This window comes from Oenanthe melanoleuca, chromosome 4 (assembly GCF_029582105.1).
Source record: "Oenanthe melanoleuca isolate GR-GAL-2019-014 chromosome 4, OMel1.0, whole genome shotgun sequence".
Lineage (NCBI taxonomy): Eukaryota > Metazoa > Chordata > Aves > Passeriformes > Muscicapidae > Oenanthe > Oenanthe melanoleuca.
Genome location: NC_079337.1, coordinates 47,415,598 through 47,433,365, shown reverse-complemented (window position 1 = coordinate 47,433,365; position 17,768 = coordinate 47,415,598). Strand labels below are relative to the sequence as shown.

Genomic DNA, 17,768 nt, shown 5'->3' with positions numbered 1-17,768 from the left:
AATCCATGCTCCTTACCTGTTTCTGTAACATGGTGAACTCTACTCTTATTTCTGAACAAACTTGTAAGGATAGATTTAGACCTGTACACATGTCACGTGTAGAACCAGAAAAAAAAGAAATGCTTATTTTATTTCAAAACCATCTAGGAGGTGGAGAGATTTCTACATGTTGGATAGAAGGAATTAACACTATGGAGATATATTTTTTTTCCAATACGGTTGTTAAATACTTAAAGTAAACTTAAGAGATTCTGCAGTTAAAGAATGATTTTTTTTCTTTTTTTTAATCAAGATCTGTATCATTCATTAATAAAGTTAAAATTACTTGTAAAACAACATACCTGTGTCTAATAACATAATTTCTGGGCTACTTACGTAATATGTGCCATGATGTCCCACACTTGGCCTCATCTTGCTTTCAGAAATTTGCATTTTTGAGAGAGTATGGAGGTTACACCAGTTAGAATCTTCATGTCTTACCAAGAATATCAGAGAGTGAATATTTCAATTTCAGGTCAGCAGCTTACTTTGTAAGCATGGAACATCACATGGTGGCAACATCTATCTGGGACTGACTTCAGACAGTTTGTAGGTAGATGCCTGTAATACTCAATGAGTTTTTACACTAAAACTGTATCTTATATAACTATTTTTCTGTAATCCAGTTGTCTATTTGTAATTTTCAACTAGAAACTGTTGATTCAGCTTTCCAGATACAAAACTCTTCATAGTACTGCTATTGCCTCTAAACCACCAGTATGTTTTTCCCTTCCCTCAACCACCATTTTGAATAAAATAATTTCGCAGTTTCATGGAGTAGTAACAGTTGAGACAATCACTTTATGCAGCTAAATTTATTCTCAGAACAGATTACATTTAACTGTGGAGAAGTGGTCAACAGCAGGGCAAATTGTTCTTTTTGTTGTCAGTCATGTACTTTTATGTAAGACTGGGCTCTGCTAATAAACAGTGGTGTATTTCCTTCTTTCTTACTGCTGTTGAATCAAACATGATTTAACCTGATTAAACCTGTCCCATTGGCTGATGGGATAGCACACACTGTGGCAATGTGCTAATTAATGTGCCCAAGAAAGGAGTAATGCATTTGGGGGTAATGCTGAAATGCTGAGCCCATACTGGCTCTTGAAATGAGAATGTTCTCTTTTCCATGGGTGATGTAGTGACACTTTTAGATTCCATGATAAATGATCTATGAAATGCTTGATAAAATTAACACATGTAGAACCCTTAGTGACAGAGAACTGGTGTGAGCTGTTAGATACTCCACAGTTTCTGTTCCTCTGCCACTAAAGGGTGCAATATTTCTGTTAGGAACAGGTGACTCTGCACAGGAAGTATATCAGTATACCTTGTTCTACTGTGAATGGATTCTATTTCCTATGCTATTTTTGTTATTCCCAGGTAACCACCCTGTAGGTAGCCTCCATATCCTTGCATCTCCCACACCTCCTTGCTCCCCTGTAAATGAAACAATAAGTGGCTTAAATAAAACCTACAGCCAGCACTACAGATTTCAAAAGAAAGGCTTTTATCTATTAGTCATTGACTGTGAATATAAATCTCCTTGCTTCTGCCAGGAGTGTGTTAATGACATGACTGACTGACTGTGATACCTCTAACTTACCATTTGCATTAAAAAAAATGAAGAAGTTAGCTTTGCTTTACATGATTATTCTACAGACTTCAATAAAAATGTGACTACAAATAATTACAATGCCTTTTTTTAGGCAACCTATAGTATACAGAGTGGAGAATGTTACAAGAGCACATCCAGTAGAGACAATACATCAACATAATAAAGCAGGATATTTCAGTAAAAATAGAATAAATAAAATAAAAATATTTTAAGCTGTATTTAACAGGTTAAGTTAGAATATGGCATCAGACATACAAGGCATAGTGAACATGGCTGCCAGCCTACAGAATCACTACGTATTATAAAAAATGCATAGATAAATGAAGGGTTGCTATAACATCAACTAGAACAGTTGTAGTTGCTCAAACACACACACACACACACACACACACCCCATACATACTTTTTTGGCCATGGTAAAAAGGGTGTCTGAATATACTGTGAAACAAAAGATAATAGGCTTTGCAATATTAGGCTCTGATTCTGCAAACACCTGGTGTATATTAAATCTTTTGGAGAATAAGGAGCTCTACTGAAGAAAAAGGCCACACATATAGTCAAATCATCAAGCACACTACTTAAATATTTGCAAAATCAACAGCATTTTGTTAACAGACATAAACCTCTTAAAACATACACTGGCGAGTGATGTACAGCTTTTCAAATACCTTCCTGTCTTCTCCTCAGCCCTGCCTGCAGTTGCACACATTGCTAATGGAAGCTAACCAGATGCTCCTGGCCTTGACAATATGGATACAGAACATTTACACTGCTGTTTGGAAAGTGTTGGTTTAGTTTAAAGAGAGTCTGGATCTCTCTTGGGGAGAAGCAGCACTGCGCAGATGCAATGACAAAATTTAATTAAACTGTTTAAAATTAATTCACTACTGTACAACAGTTGCCAATCCCAAATCATGACGTCGTCAGCAGGTACTTTAAAAAGACACTGTCAAAGTATTTAATTTAAAATAAAATATGATGTGGATCACTAGCACAATGATGAAGAAGGAAACTTTTATCTCTTAACTTCACAATTCTACCTAAGGGTACCATGTTAGCCACCACAGTTTGAGAGCAGTCATCCCTGGAAATGTTCAAGACCACGTTGGGTGGGCAACTTTTTCTGGTGAAAAGTGCCCCCTGATAGGGGGTCTCTTCCAAACCAAAGTTCTGTGATTCTCTGCTAGGAAGTGAGTTTTACACTGCTGCTAACAGAGGTGACTGGGACCAGTACTGGAATCTATAGAAGCTTTATGCAAGATGCCATCCCCATGCTTTGTGATCTGGCTCCGTGGTAGAGCTCAACCACAGGCAGTGCTAAAGGGAGTAGGTTTGTTTGCACCCTTCCCCTCCAGCTCTCCCTGTGGACTCAGCTTAAGCTTCTCCAGCTGTACAGGCAATAGAGGTGGTGCAGAGGAGGTGGCAAGAGCGTGAGCATTGAGAGGGAAACAGTTGCTTCAGTGCCTGAGGTGCAGAGTTGTGGTCATGAAGAGCTCTGAGATCCACAGAGGACCAGCTCTTCAGAGGGTATTGTAGAAAGCTAAATTTAATTACAATAGTTGCATAGCCAGCCTTTACCTGACACTTGCTCATACATCACGCTGAGTTTAGTAATGATTTTACTGCATTTTTCAATGCAGAAATTTCTTGAATCATCATTCTTTTCCTGTTGTGTTCCTAAGTTACTTTGCCAGGTGTGCTCATTAATTTCTTCAAACAAGGAAATAAAAAAGAACAGTCTCTTGCACAGTAAAATAAAAAAAGAGTATTGTAACAAGAACTTTGTCAGTGCTCTTTATCACTGGAGTATGACAAGATTTGCAGACTTGGGAGACAGTTACAATTTGGAACCTGCTATAAAGGGAGGCAAAATATTTTTAACACTAGTTAAACATACTTAATGTTCCATTTCCAAAATCTGTACCAATCTGCAGGTTTAGACAGAAGATGACAAAGGCAGAGACTCAAGATGCATGACTGCATTTCAAAATCAGCCTGAGGTACAATTTTGAGGGCAATGCTGGGCTGATTTGTGAGGGTCTGCAGGTGTGTAAAGCAAATCAATTAGATGAAGTCTTTGGAGCAAAGCATTGAAATCCAATTGTACTACCTGAAACACTATCCTGTAAAAAAACAACTCTTCTTATTTTGTTACAAGAGCATTAAAAGTAAAATAAATTTCATGAAATTTTGTAAATAACAAGAAATGTAATTGTTCTTCTTCTGGCATGCTAAGTATTCAGCAACAAACTCTGAGGAGAAGGGGGAATTATGCAGCCAGACACTGAACTGAACATTTCATCAAACACTTGTATAGAAAAGGTGTGGAATAGTTTAGTCTCTATAACAGTTGTAAGAGAATAAAATCACTAACTACTTCTTTCTTATTCCTGATTGGTTTGAGCCCTCCATGAAACAAATAGTATTTTTGATAAATTAATGATAGATTTAAGAGAATAAATTTAACAGCCAGCAGCTGAATTTTTATGTTTAAAGCTGAAAAGCTTCAGTGGATTACCCTGCAACTCAATTACTAAAAACACTACTGGATTTTTCATCATTGGTTTGGTTTTAAACAAAATTCTTCCGTAAAACCATAATGTGTAACCAGAAGATGACATAATGACACAACTGTTCAAAAATACGTCAGGGAGATTTTGAAGTAGTTGCTAGACCAATGCTGACAAACAATTTAAAACTAACAGGTGCAGTTCTGTAAAAAATAAAACTTGGTATTTAATCTACAGCAATTCAATGGTAGCTAACACTTGATACCTATTCCAGTGTTGAAAACAGAGCAAAGTGCTGTAGGATTTAAGATTGGCTTGTGACAAATCCAGCTCAAGAAGGTGAAACAACTCAGGCATCATTCACTCCAAGGACTTTAGCATGAGTTCACTGGGAGGGACGTGGCCATATTCTCTTTTTTGTGTGAGTTTAGGTAATGTTCATGTATTTACAATCAAACAGACCTTCCATTGCCCATGATGTAACTCACTGACAGCAAAAAAATTATTCATGCTTCTTTTCATATCACGCGATGGCGGCAAGAATGAGAACATGCTTGTTAAACATTGTTTCGACAGGGGTAAATTCTCTGAAGAGAAAGCATCAGCAACTGAAATGGAAGGTCAGACATGGTCCGATCATTTCCCCTAGCGTAGCTACAGTTATCTTCAGCCACATGGCAGGAGAATCCTCTCTCTCACGCAGCTATGGCATCTCAGTGACCGGGCGTTTCTGTTTCAAAGTGTCAATGAGGGACAAGACTCCTCTTTTTACGTTGGTTGTAACTCTTCTGGTCACCGAGTCTGCAGGAGGTGGGGGCGGCCGGACTTTCTGTGAAGGAGGTCTGGCCACTAAGCACTTCTGATACCGTAACTGCAACAAAGCAAAGCCATTCTGCAGTCAGTACTGGATCAAATAACTTCACAGACCTTTTAAATACACTTTTATATTTTCTTATTAAATATTGTCAAACCTCTGTTTTGGCTGTGACAACAAGCTCAGCTGAAGTTAATAGGAAATTGGTCTGCGGGCAGAAACTGCCCATTAGCACACAACAGATACTAAATCATATAAATACCCATTTGAAAACTGAAAAATAAATTTTCGGGGTTCAGGTACTCTTGAAAAAGGATTATTTTCACTATATTACCACTGGATTTCATAATACGATTCCAAGCAAAATGTTTGGCATTAGGTAACTTGTGTAGTGAAAGAAAAGATTTCTAATTTACATAGATGTTGCAAAGGTCAGGAGAGAAAATAATTAAAGGGGCATTGTTCACTAAGCTGGCACTTCAAACATTAAAATGTTTGGATTTTATTGATTAAATATATCGTAATATTAGTTTGTACTTTTAACTTGCTCTTCTTTGTCTTGAAATTAATATAATTTGAAAAAATGCTAATTTATGGAGGCATTAAAAATCTAAAGTGCTATTAAATGCCTTTGAAGGTCACTTACCATACAAGCAGCCTGAACAGCTTCTGATACATTGCCTGCATTCGGTTCACACCAAAACACATGGCACTCAAAGTGCTGGTTGCCCGTGTCCATAATGAAGGCGAACGTGTGGATGTCTTTGCCGACTCCCATGAAGGACAGGAACCGCACACGACACTCCACCATGACCTCCTCTTCATTCTGGCCATGAAGCAAAGGGTTGATCATTGCTACTGGATCCTCTGTGGAACTTTCAATTTTGAATAAATGGGAGGATATCCTGACACAGAATAGTGATTCTTTATCTCTCTGCATAAGCCAAGTGTGCTCAGGCCTGGGCTGGATCTCCCCTTCTAGGCTTTCACCAGAAAACCGAGGCTTTGAGCATTACCACAAAATTTTAAAATGTTGTACATTTTAGGAGCTGCTTGTTTTATGAAGAAACAAAACAACATGGCTATGATGACTCCAAAACATGCTCCCCTATCACTGGTATGTTATAGAGATGTTGGTTTAGTACCTCATCAAAAGGCATATATAAAATACTGCGTTAGTAATTCTCACTGTATCAAACTCTATGGAAAATGCTCTACATTTTCTTCTGTAACACAGATTTTTATATTACTCTTGGCTTCCATACCAAGAATAAGGTAAATGCAGTTTGGATTGCTACTACTTTGGGCTTAACCTACAACATTTTAGGCTCCAAATTCCTAGAAAGGAAAGCACTGAATTTAAGTATCTAATGAATACTTATAATAATTTATTTCTGAGAACACGCTTGGAATGATAAAGAAAACTGAAGCTGATATGAGCATTAAGAGCCTCTGCAAATTCTGGAAAGAAATAAAATGCAAAATAAACAGATTAATTTTAGTTTAAATTAACCCTACTAGCATTTCTGTATTCCTGGTTTTCAACACTCATATTATTTTAACTGTGTTTTAAACAACACAGGTAGACTGCCTTACTCTTTCATTGATGACTGTGACAGTAGCATCAGCAACATTCATGGTAACTGGCAACCAGTCATCTTTGCTAGAGGAAGCCATTAGACTTTCAATGGCACTGTTCAGAGTATCCATTCCTAAAAGAGAATAAAATGCAATAGTGAAAAATAATATATATAAAAAATAACAGATTTTTTATCTTCACACAGTAGTATAGAAAACAGATTGTTTTTAATTCCTTATTAAAATTAATTTGATCATGGAAGAAAGTATTGTGAAGTTGTATTTCTCCATCTGGAAAACCAAAACAGGTGCCTCTGGCTTGCAAAAAAACAGGACAGCATCTTGTTTAGCTTTTGTACCATTTCAGTTCTTTATGGCCCTTCTCATTTGTAGCAGAACTCATATTCAGAGAAAGCTGTAGGAAGAAACTCTGCCTTCCTGGCAGTTCCCACAATACCCTGTTTGCAAAACACATGTTTATATGATGCCCTGAATATTAGATGTCTTCGTGCCTGATTCATGTGACTGAAACAGAAGAGTTGCTACCCTTCAAAAATCATGCACTGGCAGTTGACAAGTCATTAGAGTTTAAGCACAATACTTTGGAATTCACTTAAATGTTACATACCCACAGGTTTAGCTACAGGTAGCATTCCCAGGTACTGGACGTGAAACTTCTGTACCAGTTCTGTCTTTGGTGTTGGGAAATCTACTGCATGGGAACAAAAGTCAATTTCTATTAATCAGCATTCACAGGAGGAGAAAGCACTTTTATTTAATCAATAATATAAAACTGTTTACCCATTAATTGTACTCTGAAGGTATTGCATCGATTTAAATAAATTTTTTATTCCTTCTAACAAGAACAAACCCCAATAATTTCTAAAGGAATTTGTGGTCTATGCTAAGAATAAAATTACATTTATATTGCTGGCACATTAAAGCACAGAAAGTATAGATGAATGAGTGTCTGAGATGTACAGACCTAAGTTTCTGGCAGTAACTATACAAAATCTGTAATCTGTTTTTAATACCATCCTTGCTAATATGTTAAACACAGTCTCCAAGTAATCAATACTACTGGAACAGTACACATTACACAGACCATTACACAAGCTGAAGTATGGATTAGGAGTAAGATATTCAGTACAAACTGATGGATCTAGAAGCATATAATTTGCTGCAAAACTAACACAACTTATATTTGCTCTCCTGGAATTGTTTCAAAACAGCAGCTACTAAGATATGACAAATAATGGCACACAAAGGCAACTTCCTTCTACCATGCAGTAAAGTGTGCAAAAGCTGGATGACAACATGCTTGCACCCTTGCCTCAGAAGTTGCTAAAATGGTGAAACCTAGGAGGAGTACTCCTATGGCTCTTCTGAATCCAAGTGAGTAACTGGAGTATATTCTGGTTTTAAGGAAGATTTGGCCAACTGGTGCAGCGTCAAGTCAGGAGGTATTTTGATTAGAAAAAGACAATATCCTGAGTAGCAACAAATAAATAAGACTGTGTTTGAAACACTTGCATTTCAAAATAAAAGAGGAAATGCACAAGTTGACATGACTGAGCAGAACTCCATAATTGTCAACATAACCAATACTTGAAGTAATACAGGAACAGATTACAATTAGTGTGATACATTAATTAAAAAGCAGGAATACACTCCTGACTTCTCCATCCAGCATGCTCCATTTCTGTAAAAACCTGCAACAGAAACAAACTTATCTAAAACAGGATCATCCTGAGGACACTAGATGTAACACACAGTACCTTGCAGAGGAACATCAAGGGTGACATTTGTCCTGTCTTGCAATGAGCTGCAAGCCATGGCTTTAGCATTCTTCCGTTCAGCCATAATCTGAAGAAGACAGTGATATTACAGAATTAAATATATATATTTATATATATATAGTACAACAGCAACTACAAATCTACCCTATTACAACCCTATTTCTGGAATAAGTCAGAAGACACATGACTAAGAAGGTTATTCTTTTTAAATAACAACTTTGATTTTACCCCACTTTATTCACCATTCCTTACATAAAGAACTTAAGTGGTGTCCAAGGCTAGATGAAAGAGAGGTTGAGGAGGAAAAAATCTAGTCATCTTTATCAACAGCAAAATTATAGTGAGGAGTAATATAGCAAGAAACATAAATATTTAACATACACAGAAGAGTGTTCATTATGCATGTTCCTCTCTGAACTGTCTTCTGCTGTGTAAATTTTTTTCTTCATTTTTATGTTTATTCTAGAATTAAAAATCCCATGCAAAATATAACATGTGGTTCCTTCAAAATATGTAGTACTGTCAAAAGAAGAATAAAGCCCCACTTCTAAATAAACATTTTGGATGGCTATTCCCTACAAATATATGTCTGAGAACAGATCCAGGGAAGCTGACAGAGGTTTTCCAAAGCTCATACATAAAGCTTATGTATCTCTGCTTCTTTATGTTACAACTCTTCATTGTAATTAAGCTATAAGGTACCTGGTCTTACAGCAGATGACACTTGGTCTGAAAATGCTTCTAGCAAACTTCTCTCCTCTGCCCCTCTTTTCTTTTTTAGGTTTTAAGTTCTGAAAGTATTTTCAGTTGCAGGGTCACATGGGAATATTCCTGCCCCATCTTATGAAAAATTATACACACAAACTTAGGAAGAAACACTGAGTCAGTAAAGAGGTACAGCATGTCAGCACAAGCCAAGTGCTTCCCTGAATCAGGATTACATCTATTGCTGAATTAACTGTGTTGCTGTTAGCTATGGTTTGAGATGTCCTGTTGTTCTCCTATCCAAAATTAATTAAATTCAGAAGTTTCATGTCATAGTTACTTATGTGACAGCTCTGCTCCCTTTCTGATATTCCTGTGTAAAACTGCCATGGCATTTACTTGATGTTGACCTTGCTGGATAAAAGCAGCAGTAGTAGGGTCTGTGTAGCACATTCTTCCCTGCTAGACTTGCTGGGAATACCTGTGTGAATTGGAAAGTTAGAGGAGAACTAGGAAGGCCATAACAGGTCTCCAGACAGCCACTGCTGCAGTGCTGGTGTTAAACTTCACCAAGCACAACCTGCAGCTCCTTGACCAACCTGAGCCATTCCCAGAGTCCACCCCTCTGGAGCCCAAAGCCACACAAACCTGCCAGGCTTTGCACAGCTGCTGGGCTACCTTCTGCCTCAGGCACAGCTCTGCTGCCCAGAGGGTTGCAGTAATGCACTCAGTGCAAAGGCTCACATTGCTTGCATGAAACACTACAAACAAGTCAACACCACATCTGCAGTATTGCAAAAATGAACAATTTTTAGACTATACAACTGACTACAGAGGAGGGTTTGGCATCACTGGTTCCATTAACTAACATGAAGACAAAAAAGCAAAAAAAGCAAATGACAGTCATACAGCAGAATTTTAAAACCTGAAGGTTCCCTAACTAGCATTTCTAGAAGAGCTGTGACTCATGAGGAGAGAGAAGTTACACAGGGATAACTGATAAGATTATTCACCTCCACAACCCACTTTTTTAAGTGAAGCAAATGAAAATGTTTTATGGAAAACCCAAATGAGCAGTGTAATGTTTTTAAAAAGGGAGATGCAGTCTGAAGTCCACCACAGCTCAATAAATGAATAAAAAAAGAGTTTCAAGTAGATTAGTTTAACTTCCTCTTTATAAAGTGTTTCAGATTGCCCACTGTAAAGGATGTGCTATGTTGTTACTGCTGCATGAAATTGCTGTACAGAGGACACTCATGAACTGATCATCCAAAGAAACCAAAATTAATCACCAGGGAATGGTGTCAAATCTGTGAGGCAGAATGACTGAAAAGAACAGTCCTCCCCAGTATCATGGACAACACTATCACAGCAGGAACTAAGATCCTTTAGTATATATGAGTACCTTAAACCCCTCTCCCCCATGATTTTTTAAAATACAGTTAGCAACTATTTTGCTCTATGTCCTGCAGGATAATACCATTGAATAAAACCATTCAAACAAGGTCTGATTTATTTAGAGTTTAACATCATTGTTTATTATTAATTGAACCTCTGTGTTCTTTTTCCATTTTGAACCTGCAGCTTCTTTATTATTCAGGAAAGCTTTTGGCCTCTATACACACTTGTCAAATCAAAAGCACACATCATCCTCCTCAAATCTAAATGCCCACTCTCCCATAATTCCCATCCATTTGTGTCCTTTCCCTTACAAATTCTCTACACTGCTTCTTGTTCCCAGTTATATAAGCTAAACTAATATTACTGATTACATGTATAAGGGTCAGGGACCTCTGAACAGACAAATGTAGCTGATTTCAAATCCACTTGCCTTTGAGCAGATTTCGTGTAAACTTGTAGCAATGGCTTTTGCAGGTGTGTCACATCGAAACACATGACATTTCAGAATTCTTGTGTCTTTGTCTCTTGCCACGTAAGCAAAATCTCTGTAAACATGATAAATGGACATGTTAGAGACATGCAAAAAGAAGTTACAACATTAGAATCAGTAATATTTCCAAAACTGCAAGTCCTACTTCAGTTTAACAGGTGTATGTCTCAGCTCTCAAGGTATAAAATACATGCCTTGGACAAAGAAGGTCTATAAATGTAATAAACTGCTTACCCATGAAACATATATCTAAGATTTGGTACTTAATCTCTATTATTAAAAAGTTCACTATGGTTACCTAACCATGCAACCTATTCAAGTTACAACCCATAATTCCAAATGCAACTGTAAGTAAACAGGAAAATTTACTCAAATATGTTATTGAAGGTGAAGTAGAGAGAGAATTACATATTAAGACAGAAAACATATGCGGCTCTTAACTGCTAAAAGAACCCCAAGAAAAAGCATACAACACTGTAGTCAGAGAAAAATCGTATTTCAAAGGAGTCGATAAAGTGTTTAAAATATGCAGATAGTAATTAGAGATCTGGTTGCATAAGGGAGATGTGAACCTGCTGAGCTTGCTCACACTAATTGCCCTAAATTTCTGACCTTATTTTTTCAAAAGTTAAATAAAGCTGCCCTACAAAAGAGATTTTTGCACTGCACTGGCTAGTCACCACAGCACAGTATTGCTTTCTAGCATAGATGAAGGGAGTGCCATGTCTAGGCTTATTTGTTCTCAGGCTGCTTAGGAGTTGGAGCTTTTTTGAAACAGTCAGCAATACATACTGAGCCAGGAAGAAGCCTGGCTTTGCTCAGCTACCAGCCTTGCTATACCAGACTCTCTGTTCACTGGTCTTGCATCTCTCCTTTTTCACATCCTCCAAGCAACCACAGATCATTCCTACTTTGTGACCCTCTTGCTACCTTTAGATTTCTCTGGGCTTTGCTTCAGCCTCTTATGCCTGAAGTCTCTTTTCAGTGCCTTTCTGCTTTACACATAAATAATTACCATTAAAGCTCACAGTGGTGAAGAGATAGGAGGGATATTCCTAAACCACAGGCCAAGTATAAATGGAAGTATTTCTGTATATAAAAGTCTGTAAATATTCTGACCAGGGTTTAATGCAGCATGGATGGCCAATTCTCAAATTCATTTTAAATGCCCAGTGAACTGAAGAATTTTACAGTGAAGGGAGAATCAGAGACTGTGGCAAATGGATTGCTGGCCTCTCTGCTCTGTACAAGATACAGATACTGTCCTGCAGTTAAGTACTGTACCTGTGTCTAATTGAACAGCAGATTTTGCTCTTCATGAGCCCTTGCAATATAAGGGCTGCTCAATAACAGGTGCAGGTGCCTGCTCCATCTAAGTGCTTTGCAACCTGAAGCATGATGAATAATATTTTAAAAAACCCAAGCCACACAGAACTATCAGAGCATGAGATCTGAAAGCAATTGCACATTACAGAACCATGCAGAAACACAGTGAAGCTGGAGGCCCCTCTCCATCTCACTGCATCCAACCTGCACTGGCACACATTAGGGCCCAGCAGGGACAGGAGGCAGTGGGGCAGCATGTGGGATGTGCTGTCACCTGAACCTTTCCTGCATGGGCAATGCAGCCCATGGGCTGCACTGGCTCTCCCTGGCTGCAGCACTGTCCTGCCAGCAGCCAGACACAGGCATTCTTTGGGACTGTGTTTTACCCAACTGATGGTGACCTGCAGGAAAAATCACAAAGCAATAATCTCCAGGAAGGTGCTGTCTATTACAGAAGGTGCCTCAAGTTTTCTCCCCAGGTCCCTTGGCCACAAGAGCCTTTTGGCATATTCTTACCTTTTTCTGCACAGCAGAAAAAGACTGATGCTTTTGGCTTATCTGGACATGTGTCAAGCCTTGTTTTAGAATGGTTTCCTCCCCGCTTAATGCATCAAAAGCAAGCTGAAGACTCCTAGCTAGACTCCAAGAGAAGAGGATATGGATCACCTGTAGTCTATGAAAAATTGGCAGCTACAGGGAAAAAAACCTGAAACGAGGTGCCATTAAAAAAACCCCACAAGGTTGAGTGCTGGGAAGGAGCTGCCAGGAGCACCTGGCCCACGCCTCAATTCCACAAGTGCTGCCTCAGTGCTGCATGCAAGGCTTTTGTCCTGCCTCTCCAGCCCTTGGTCCTGCAGCTTCTGTAAATATTTCTGCCTCAATTCCACAAGTGCTGCCTCAGTGCTGCATGCAAAGCTTTTGTCCTGCCTCTCCAGCCCTTGGTCCTGCAGCTTCTGTAAATATTTCTGCTTGTAATGGTATGCAATCACAAACAAAGCTGTATAACACAATTACAGAAGAAAATGAGACACCAGGCAGTACATCAGTTTCAAGTACTGAGAGCTAATAAAACCCTCGTGGTGGTGTTGTAGACTCACACACTAGTGGTTCACTTTAAGTACCTGAACAGCTTGAACAAAGTAAATCAGCTAATTACATTCATGGATTGTGAATACACCTAAAGCTTCAGATGATCAGAGCCTGTGTGTACTGAGACAAAGTATGAAATGTCAATTCTTCTAAACCTATGGCACCACATCACACTCAACCCTGCCAGAACCATTTGTTTTCAAACCATCAATCAAAATCAGCACACAAACCATCCTTCCCCCTTCTGGCAGTGCACAGACAGTACCACTGATGTCATTAATCCATGGAAGCCACCTAGATGCCTGTGTGCTTGCAGGAGTGGCCCTACATGGCAGCCCAGCAGCCAAGACCTGGAGATGGGGTACCAGCTGGTGGCAGCTGGCTCCTGCACTGCCAGCAGAAACCTTGCAGCCTTGCTTCAGGCATTTCTAGGCATCCTGAAAACAGAGCTCCACAGTTCCTCTTGGAGAAGAAAGGTATGGCTTTCTGAGGATTTCAGAGTATCTGCTTCCTACAGCAACAATAAAACCTTAGGAGAAATTTTGTGTTTCCCTACATAGGACCACAATAGACCTGTTTCTTTTTTGTCCGAAACCTTGAATCCCAAGTAAGCCAGAAGACCAGTCTCTGATTCTTCTTCCACTTCAGATCCCTTCTGGGTTGCTTCATCTATAAACCTCCATTTGACAGCAGCTCACTTGAAGCTGATTAACATTTAAGTGAGATTTATGTGCAACAGGCCCCTGGGATAATGAAGAAGTGCTGAGCAACGTGTTTGCAATAGAAATTTACAGAAAAGGGCAAATGCCTCCTCTTACCACTCCCCTATCTTTACATTCTGCTAGGATAACAAGCAAAAAAAGAAATTAAAAAGCCATTACAAAGCCCACAGCTGGATAGACAGCTAGCACAGGGTTAACATCACACCTCATCCAGCTGGTTGAGTCTCTGTCTCCATAGGGTGTGTGTGCACATGAAATTGGTGGAATCTGAATGACAGCTCCTAGTAAAATTTCATTCCATGGCAGTGGGGAGAGCAGCAAGGTATTTAGTGGGAGAATGATGCTGTAAAAAAAGCAGTATACTCTTGAAATTTTATAACACAAGTGCAACACTTCAGTTGATACAGGATTATAGAGAAGAAGTACTGCACAGAAGATAATTTTAATTCTTTAAAAATAATTTGCACATCTACTACATCAACTATTAATAACTTTCCAGTTATAGGAACTAGATATAAATCAGTATTCTGAACAAAAGTTAGAAAAACAGAAGAATAGACAATAATTACTTTGTACAAGAATGGGTAAGACTGGTTCTGCTGAAAAGTTAAATATTTATTAATAGTTTATTTTGAAAGAATACAGAACTAGAGAAAGACATTTTAAAAAGCAATTTTGAGAGCTGAAAAGACAATGTAAGGTGCTAAGTGGAAGGGAATTTAATTTTTATTTGCTCTTTTACTCTCTTTAATTGGCAAATGTCTACAGTCATTGACTAAACCTTAGATAGTCATACCTATTTAACACCTGGCTAAGCATCACTTAGCTGCTCAACCTTGGATGAATATAATCACATTAAAAGCAATTTATGCTAATGCTGTCCTGTTTGAGTAGCAGTTATAACCATTTGCCACTATTAGGCTAAAGTCCTAGGAGGCATCCCAATTAAGTACAGCCTAAAAGAGTAGCACATCCTCCATTACCTTCTCACATTAAACTTATTTCTTCAAAAGACTGTAGATGAATGTAGAATTGCATTAATCCTTTTTTTTGTTTTTGGTTAAAAACCCCTAACATCCTAGCCTTAAAGTATGAAATAAAAATTTTTACTCTTCTCAATAAAATTAAATTGCTGCTACTTAAAACACCTACATTAAAATGATACACATGCAAGAAAAGGTACATTTCTTTCCAGATTTATGCATTAAAAATTGTAACAAGAATCCTTGAACCAGAAAATTATATTCTCTGGGTTTGTCTTAAAATTGATTGAAATTCATGCAGAAGAGCCTATTTCTCTATACTGGTATATAACTTCTGCAACTGCAGGGTCACAGAACAGAGATTCCAGGCTGTGGGGAAACCATCTCCTGAGTCTGCAACTTTCAGGCTTCACTTTGCTTTCCTGCAAACAGCTCACCAGAGACTTATGAAAGCAGGAAACACAAAGGGGAGAGCAACCACCACTACAGCAGAGCAGGGTCAGAGGCACCTGGCAGGGGCTGCCATTCACTGCCAAGACTTGAATGTCCTTGGGAGCAAAGGAGGAGAAAAGCAAGAGAAGGGAAAGGAGGCACATGAGAAAAGAAGGTAAATATAATGCCATCAAGACCATCCTCAGATGGAGTTTTTCCATGACACACAAATATTCTAGTATCGTGAATGGCAGAGAAGATGAGGTGCAAGAAACCCTGCAGTAATATGTGTGTTAGAAATTAAAAATCCTCTGGATTAACATTTCAGGCTTTTTATCCAGACTTCTTATTCACATAGGAGAAAGGAGAATGTTTGTGAAATAATGTTTGTGATTGTTCAGTTCCCTTGTCTTTTTATTATGGTCACACCAAGGAACTTGCAAAGTTAGGGAGAAAAATCCAAAGGTAAGAAAACAATAACTAGGTTAAACAAGAAGCATTCACAAATGCTGCAAAATCTGTTTGCAAAAGATCTGCAGAGGATCTTTTGACTACCAGACACCAGACAGATACCAAGTGAAACCACTTCCCTTCCACCTGTTCCAAATGAAACTCATAGCTCCTTCTCCAGGAGAATACACACCCAACACTTTGGAATCAAATCCTGGAGGAGGAGGAGGAAGAAAAGTAACTATTTCCAAGAGTCTTCTCCTTGCCATTTCTCTTAACTATATCTATTCTTCTCTCCTCAGGGATGAGAGCTCAAAGTGATGTGGGGAGAAAGAATTTTCCCTGTGTTTCTGACAGCTGCTGGAAATCCTAAACACACCTGAAAGCCTTCCATTTTTCTTCTTCACCTCACAGAGCTCCTCCACCTCTTTAGCTGCTCTCCAGCAGAATGGCACACTTGGCGACCACGACACTACCCTGGTGATGAATTTTGGATCCAAGTAGCTAAAATGCCCTCCCCAAGAAGAGATTTTTTGGGAGACTTCTCTTATTCCAGTTTTCAGATAATTTGAAAATGGATTTCCTTGCAGCAAAACATCAGTTCTGCATTTTAATAAATTCTCCTCAAATGGTCTGGCATCGACTGAGTATAGCTTGTTTTTCTAATTCAAGCATGAAGTTTGTAGGGCAAATTATCCCCTGCTGAAAGGCTGTTTGCTTCATTCCTTGATAATGTCACTTGCTCACTCAGAAGGAGGAGCTATGGCTACTTTGTGTGATACTCAGAGGCTTTAATCTGGCAGCCCTAAAACTCACAGCTGCCGGTTTTTCTTTGATGTCTTATCATTGCCACAGTTCTGCGTGCTTCCAAAATTTGTTAAAATCCTTTCAGAACTGATATGTCTGATACCCAACTCAGCCCTTCAGAGCCCAGCACTGAAAGCATTTGTGTGACTTTCACTCCAATTTCCTTCCTGCAGCCTGATGTTTAGGCAGCTGCAAAAGCTGGTCCCCCAGATGGGCTTTCCATGTCTCAGTGCTGCCCACCACCTTCTGTGTGAGTCCTGTCAGCCTCACCACCACTGCCTTACTAACATGAAAGGTGGCTCTGAGATGTTACAAATAATTTCCCTTTCTGCTGCCAAGGGTTTCATCCTGCTCCTGCAAAGGGCCACAGGTTTGCATCAAGTGGAGTCATGTCAAAGTGCAATTCTCCAGATCACGAGCTCTGTTAGCACAGTGACAGGAGTGCAGATTGTACAGCCTAAATGTATGTCCCATGCTGGTCCCCACTGCCAGCCTCACCTCACAATCACATGGCCAAAGCACCACCACCATGGCAAGGAGGACAGTCTGTCACATGTGCCATGGTCACCACCAAGGGGGTCCCCTGGGAACCGAGCTCCTGCAGGACTGGCAGCCCAAAGAGCTCCAGCTGTCAGTATGTCACATCCAGCTGGTGCCTGGGGTCAGACAGGGCTTACTGCTGCTCACCAGCTGCTAGACAGGCATGGCAAACTGAAAAGTCAGTCAGTAGCTAGACCTCTGCTTGTTTTATAGATGCATTTAACCAAAGGCAGAACTTCTGGGACAGATCGTATGAAAAATCACTGGCCACTGACTTGGTCAATTTTTTCAGGGTGTTTTGTTGGGTTTTTTCCTTAACTACTTCACAATATTTTTGAAATGCCCATGGGCAGGGGGCTGCCTTCCTACCCTGTGCAGCAGTTTTCAAAGAAAAGGCACATAAATGAGGTAGTTTGTCAAGACCATTATAGTTGCAGCATTGTAAAGTGGTAGTTTAACTCCTCA

General features: G+C 39.2%; 1 protein-coding gene across 10 annotated transcripts in view; it reads right to left on the bottom strand.

Moving 5' to 3' along the window:
- Window positions 1-3,329: 3,329 nt before the first annotated feature.
- Window positions 3,330-17,768, bottom strand: part of APBB2 (amyloid beta precursor protein binding family B member 2) — a 157,493-nt gene continuing 143,054 nt past the window's right edge. For all 10 annotated transcript variants that reach the window (XM_056489499.1, XM_056489506.1, XM_056489500.1 and 7 more), the window contains 6 exons: window positions 10,895-11,009; window positions 8,338-8,425; window positions 7,188-7,271; window positions 6,578-6,693; window positions 5,628-5,807; window positions 3,330-5,038 (listed from right to left, as the gene is read on the bottom strand). In XM_056489499.1, the coding sequence (XP_056345474.1) occupies window positions 4,871-5,038; window positions 5,628-5,807; window positions 6,578-6,693; window positions 7,188-7,271; window positions 8,338-8,425; window positions 10,895-11,009 (751 nt within the window). In that variant the 3' untranslated portion in view covers window positions 3,330-4,870. The remainder of the gene's footprint in view (window positions 5,039-5,627; window positions 5,808-6,577; window positions 6,694-7,187; window positions 7,272-8,337; window positions 8,426-10,894; window positions 11,010-17,768) is intronic.